The 6,515-nt window shown below is 47.8% G+C and overlaps 1 protein-coding gene across 1 annotated transcript; it reads left to right on the top strand.

The window, feature by feature from the left end:
- The first annotated feature begins 684 nt into the window (after positions 1-684).
- On the top strand, positions 685-5,647 carry SLC25A5 (solute carrier family 25 member 5). The gene is made up of 4 exons (XM_054996422.1): positions 685-917; positions 3,138-3,624; positions 3,733-3,873; positions 5,257-5,647. The coding sequence occupies exons 1-4, from the start codon at positions 807-809 to the stop codon at positions 5,412-5,414; spliced, it is 897 nt and encodes a 298-aa protein (XP_054852397.1). The 5' UTR covers positions 685-806; the 3' UTR covers positions 5,415-5,647.
- The last annotated feature ends 868 nt before the right edge of the window (positions 5,648-6,515 follow it).

Below are 6,515 nucleotides of genomic sequence, written 5' to 3'. Positions count from 1 at the left end.
ATTTTAAGGAGGCTCAGAAAGGATATTTCCTGCTGGATTGCACTATGCTTGTTAACGGGAGCTCCATTTGGGTTTTCTCCTTCATGCATCAAGAAACAGACTTGGCGAGTGCTACAGAACAGAGCTGGGTCTCTGATCAGAAAAAGAAATTCCAATTTAGTGTGTGTGTGTGCGGGGGGAATCGCTGATTCTGTACCGCTGCTGTCAATCTGAGAGTACATTTAAGGACAGAGAATGTTCCTTTCTGGGGTTGCCTTAGGAACACCCTGTGTGTGTCACTGAGCGTCACACAGGTGCAAACACACACCACATCCGTGTCACAGACCAGCCCTGCCTTCTCTCTGCACCCTCCCCAAGGTTACAGCCGCTTCCCTTTCCTCTTTTTTGCCTCTGGGCGCTCCCTGGTCAACCATCTACCCGCCACAAAGTTGTGTCGCGGAGATTCGGGGCTTCCTTGCATTACAATGGGTCTCCTCGCCTGATAAAAATCACAATCCCAGACGCGAGGGATTGCAGGGGAGACATAGATCCCCTATTGTTTCCCACTGCAGTTCTCCCTTCGGTCCCGCCCTTCCTCTAGCAGCCAATCAGGGCAATGGGAAGTGGCTGTGCGTAGATGCCCACGTTCCCTTCCCTCCCTCCGTTCTCACGTTCAAGCCTCCGAGGCTGTATAAAAACCGGCCATTTCAGTCGCTCGGTCTCAGTGAGCCGGCAGTCTCCATCAACGGCAGAGCCCTGCGGTTTTGGCCCCCCTTGCCATCGGAGCGAAGTGATTCTTTTGCGCGCCCCGCTTCCTTGCCAGCATCATGACCGACGCGGCCGTTTCTTTCCTGAAAGATTTCCTGGCGGGCGGAGTGGCCGCCGCCATCTCCAAAACGGCGGTGGCCCCCATCGAGAGGGTCAAGCTGCTTCTGCAGGTGGGAAAACGCGGAGCCGTAACGGGGGTGGCGAGAGGCAGAGGTTTGGGTGAAGGACGGGTTGGTTTCGGGCGACTCGGCGCGGCGATTGGGAGAGGGCGGGGGAGAGAAGCGAGGGCGTTCGTGAAAGGAATCTCGTGTGGGCTTCGGAGCTGTCCGGGGATCCCGGGTGGGATCGGTAGAAGGTCAGTGGGGAGCAGCGATAGGTCTGCAAACCCGTCGAGGGCACATTTCGTTCGGCCCGCTGGGCGCCTCGTGCGCTAAGGCGCGCCGCTCTCGGCCTTTGTCTGCGCTGGGGAAACGCGGCCTCGTGGCGCATCCTGGCGCCGAGGAGATGCAGGGGAGCCGTGTGAGCCGTCGCCAAGGTCGCCCCAAGGAGAAGGCGCCCGGGCATCGCCTTTATTCAAGAAGGAGCAAAGCCCTTTCTCGCCGGTTCCCGGTCTGGCCGGCGTTTCTTTCCGCCCAAGGAGACTGTCTCCTTGAAGGACGGGGTCCCCTGGGGGGGGGGGAGGACGGCGGGGCCTTTGGCTCGGACTTAAGCGCTCAGGCTTGGGGGCGGTGAAGGGAGTTTGTTTCCTTGCCCAGGCGGCCCTCACAGGCGCTGGGTCGTGGGGCGAGCGCTGGGCTGGGGCCTCGAACCTGCTGCTTAAAATGCCGGTCTGAGGCGGAAGCCACGCGCTCGCAATTGTGGAGCGGCCGGAGAGAACGAGTTCCGCTTATGCAAATCCTGGCTGGGCGCTGGATTAGTGCACGGGGGAGGAGGAAGGGGGCGGGCGAGCGAGCGCGGCCTTTTTCCGCAGAGCGGGACCTAAAGGGGCCGCCGCCTGTCACTTTCTGAGGCGAGCTGCCACTTTGGCAGCCGCCGCGCCTCCTGAAAGCATCTCCGTGCTCGCCTGAGGCCGGCGTTCTTCAGTCAAAAGGCTTCCCGAGACAGTCGAAGTCCTCGGAGAGTCGTGAGTGACTGGAGACTCCTTTTCTGTGTAAACAGCATAGGGACATTTAGTGTGTAAAGCGCCCCAGGAGGGGAAAATAATACTCGGTGCCAACGTTTAAATTCTGATACCTTGAGTGGCGCTTCTATTGAAAAGCAGCCGGCCAAAAAGGAAGAAAACAGTAGCCAGTGACCTTGAAAGGTAAAGGCCATCTGAGAAAGCTAGCTGCCCTTTCAGGTGACCGTTCTGAACTTGTCTTATTTAGGTATGCCTGATCTGTTGCAAGCTCAGCATTGAACAGTGATTGGTTCCTACTAGGTGGTGTGTGGAAATATCAAGTGTATTTAAGCTCCCCCTTAGACCACTAAGAAGGCCTTTCAAGGTCACGTTTCTCAGAAGGTGTTGATGACCTCTGGTCGGTGACAGGAGGCATCTGGGTCAAAGCCAGTCACGTGAGGATTACCTGTAATGGGCCAGTTGCCAATCCAGGAGGAAGAGGAATGTAGGGAGGGCGCTGTGGCTGTGTCAGGGACACTTGTTAGTCTGTTTGGAGATGGCCTTGGCCTGTTGCTTTTCAGTCTTGCTGACCAAGGAGCTCTCTGGCCCTTAATTCTACCTGACCTGGAGACATCTTGAAAAGGTGGACAGTGAATGGGGTCACCTTGCTGTATAGCTGTGCCAAGGAGAGGGACTTCACCTTGAAATGACTTGTCTGATAGTCACTATCAACAGGGAAGCTTCCATGGTCATAAAATAGAGGTCTTAAATCCAAGCTTTGATCTTACTTTTATTGCTCTCCCTGGGAGTCTGTTGTCTTACTGGGGAGTTGATTTCCAGTTCAGAGTAGCCATCTTGATTTTCATGCTTCAAGGGCATTTAATGAGACTTTGCATTTAAAAGTAGATATGCCAACTGCTGCTCTTGGAGATCTGTGCCAGATTTATACAGGCAGAAAGGAAGAGCGTTTAAGGTGTCTTTTCTACATAGCAAGGCCAGAAGGAAGAAACTGAAACCTAATCCTCTGTTGCTCAATTTAGGCAATTTTCCAGTATGTAAGCCAGCAGTTCTTTAGTAGACTCTGATTGGATAACTCAAGTCAGTAGTTAAAAGTGCAACTTCTGGGCCTTGTACTGATGAGTACTTTTAAAAATCTTTTTTATATACTACTGCCCCAATTGGTCTTCTCTTATTCAGTTAGCTTTAGTGAAAACTTGGGTTATCTGAGCATCAAACTACACTTCTGGGGCATATGTTGCCAAACTGAATTTCTCTTTTTACCTCTCAATAGGTGCAACATGCAAGCAAGCAGATCGCAGCAGATAAGCAGTACAAGGGTATCATTGACTGTGTGGTCCGGATCCCCAAGGAGCAGGGCTTCGTGTCTTTCTGGCGTGGCAACTTGGCCAACGTTATCAGATACTTCCCCACTCAGGCCCTCAACTTTGCTTTCAAAGACAAATACAAGCAGATCTTCTTGGGTGGAGTCGACAAAAGAACCCAGTTTTGGCGTTATTTTGCTGGCAACTTGGCATCTGGTGGTGCTGCTGGTGCTACCTCCCTATGCTTCGTCTACCCTCTTGACTTTGCCCGAACACGTCTGGCAGCTGATGTGGGGAAAGCTGGGGCTGACCGTGAATTCAAGGGGCTTGGAGACTGCCTGGTCAAGATCTTCAAGTCTGATGGCCTTCGGGGGCTGTACCAAGGCTTCAATGTGTCTGTCCAGGGCATCATTATCTACAGAGCAGCTTATTTTGGCATCTATGATACCGCAAAGGGTAAGTTTTGCTTTTGGGGCTATTTCTGATTACTCTCAGCTTCCCCAGATGAAACTGGAAGTTGCTGTGACTAAGCTGGTTCTTTCTCTCCAATTCTTGTGCTTGCAGGGATGCTTCCTGATCCAAAGAATACCCACATCTTGATCAGCTGGATGATTGCTCAGACGGTTACTGCTGTTGCTGGCCTGACCTCCTATCCCTTTGATACAGTCCGGCGGCGTATGATGATGCAGTCTGGGCGCAAAGGTGGTACGTATCTAACTCTAGAAAGGAATAGGGACGGTTCCACTGCCAGGAATGTTTGGCTTTAGATCAGCTTCTGGCATACAGGCAAGTTTCAGTCTTTTTATATACAGAGGATTTAGAAAGGGAGATCTAGGCAGTAAGTCCTTGAAATCCATCGGTTAATGATGTTAAATATTGAGGGCTTTTGTGTGTGTGCATATTACTTATGTCTCAGGTACGTATGTTAAATTGGACCAACTGTCTTTCTAGCTGTTATGATTGGTCCTACCTGTCACACACCTGGTAGAATCCATATTTGTCTTGTTAGTCTGCACTTAAGAAACTATTATCTAGGACTTGATTGATCTGATCAAAGAATATGGACTAGAGCTAAAGTTGCAGTAAAGTCCTAAGCACAGTTACACTATTCCAAGTCTGCTGAAGTCAGTGGGCATAGAAGAGAATAACTGTTTAGGATTACATTGTAAATCAAACAATGATTAGTCCAAGCACAATCTATTTATCAACTACGGCACTGATCAGACAGTTGCAGCCAAGGTAAGTACCAAGGTAAGTATTTCTAAGTCCAGTGAGGCTGCTTAAAAGCATACTTTGAGGAGTCAAGATTATGTCCTTTAGCCCCTTTTCCAAAGCAATCTTTAGGCAAGTACTTATTCTTTATCATATTTGTAGGGTCATCTAGATGACCTTCATGTGCTTTCAGAGTCTCTGAACATTCTATTCATAGCTCAGTTTGGGCATCTATTAAAACCTAGCCTAATAGGCTTGTCCATATCTTTCTACAGTAAATTCTTCCCAGGTTAAGCAAGGATTTAATCTTTCAATATATTTAATAAATAGGCAGCTAACAAGCTAAAGGGGTTTTTTGACGTAATACCAGATAAACTGACTTAAGCACAGTAGCAAAACAGTCTTCAATTATAACACCATAAGTGACACTTTACCATCATCAATATATTTAATATAAACTTGCAGCAGCAGTCTAGCACATTTCCCTGCCGTTATTTCATTGAGCAGACACTCCAGCTCCATTAGGGTGTTCATCTATCTGAATGCATGTTAAAATCTGTAACTTCCTAGTGAAAGAATAATTGGTGCAGATTGTTTTTAGTAATGGTTTTGGATGAATGTGCTTATATACACCTTATTTTAAACACTTTGATTATTCTCATCGGTCACATTTCTGCTGTCTTCCTTAGTTGATAGCTATTCAGAAGAGGGCACTTAGCTTAATCTTTCTCGGTTCCCTCCAGATACTTTAGCCCTTACTCCAAAATAAAATGGGATGCAGCACTGCTGGATTGGAAGCAAAACTGGGCTTTAGGGCTGCAGTGAACATCAAGAGTTCTTTGCTCTGTGTGCCTAACTTTTCAATTTATTTTCCAGCTGACATCATGTATTCTGGTACGATTGACTGCTGGCGGAAGATTGCCCGTGACGAAGGGTCAAAAGCTTTCTTCAAGGGTGCATGGTCCAATGTCCTCAGAGGAATGGGGGGTGCTTTTGTCCTAGTCTTGTATGATGAAATCAAGAAATACACATAAGCTATTTCCTGCTATGGATGGCGCCTATTGTGTAACATTCATGGACTATATCAAAACTATTTATCCGTCTCCCACCAAGGTTTATACTGGTTGGTAAAGGGGCCACAGTTCTGCTTGCCTGACCTGTTAACAAGTCATTCCCCTGACAATGGGACTCAAACTTTATTTTTATTCAGCCACTCCTGTTTAAATAAGTTTGAGGAAAATAAAACACCAAAAAACATGGAACAATGTCTTGCTTGTATTATGGTTTCTTTTTCCTGTCTTGAGTAACTTTGCACGCACATGAAATTGCTTTATATGGAGTCATGCCACTGGTCTGTCAAGGTCTGTATTGTCTACGGTGGCAGTGGTTCCCCAAGGTCTCGGAGAGAGGTCAGTCACATCACCCACTATCAGATCATTTTAGCTGGAGATGCCAGGGACTGAACCCGAGAAGTTTTGCATGTGAAGCAGCTTCTCTGCTGCTGAACCAGTGTTCTCCTAACCGTATGCTGTGCAACCAACAGGTTAATAAAAGGTTTGCCGTATTTTGTTTTCTAGGGTGGACTTTAATCTTATGACTCTATTTTAACGAATTATGTCCCTAAATCATAGGGTATTCCCATTGTATTCCATCCAAGAGAAACTCATTTTTGTAACATTTGTATAGTACGGTGGTCATTTTCTTAATATGCACAGAAATAGGATGACCCAGGAGGAGATCCTTTTATGCCCCTCCCCCTTTCTAGACCTTTGTGTATCCCATGACTACAGATTAGAGACTCACCTGATCTACAGGGGATTGGGTTGGGGGGCGGGAGTGGTTGGCCCTAAAAGATCTGCAAGTTTAGCAGAAAAATCTTGCTGTAGTTGCAACAGGATTACTAAGTCTTGTCTATGTACATGTCACAAAAGTGAATCCTAGCCCTTTCTCTTCTACATAATTCTCTTTGGGGGTTAACATGCTCTGCAAAGAGGATATTTTTTCTCTTTACTTGGAATGTAGCTTGTCTGCTTACCCCACAGGTGGGGCATAAACGTCTCGATAGGACCACGTGCAAAAGGGAAACCTGTACTGGAGAAGAAATGGCACTAGATTCTATTCTATGCTATCCTTTT

The sequence above is a fragment of the Eublepharis macularius genome, chromosome 13 (assembly GCF_028583425.1).
Source record: "Eublepharis macularius isolate TG4126 chromosome 13, MPM_Emac_v1.0, whole genome shotgun sequence".
In the NCBI taxonomy this organism is placed as follows: domain Eukaryota; kingdom Metazoa; phylum Chordata; class Lepidosauria; order Squamata; family Eublepharidae; genus Eublepharis; species Eublepharis macularius.
The sequence above is the reverse complement of the archived record's forward strand: the minus strand, read 5'-3'. Positions and strand labels throughout refer to the sequence as shown.

What these genes read in the sequence shown, in the direction of transcription:
- SLC25A5 (XM_054996422.1), top strand. Translation starts at nt 807, where the DNA reads ATGACCGACGCGGCCGTTTCTTTCCTGAAAGATTTCCTGGCGGGCGGA. An exon ending in GGGTCAAGCTGCTTCTGCAG is followed by an intron (nt 918 to 3,137) that starts GTGGGAAAACGC and finishes ACCTCTCAATAG; the next exon opens with GTGCAACATGCAAGCAAGCA. An exon ending in CATCTATGATACCGCAAAGG is followed by an intron (nt 3,625 to 3,732) that starts GTAAGTTTTGCT and finishes TTGTGCTTGCAG; the next exon opens with GGATGCTTCCTGATCCAAAG.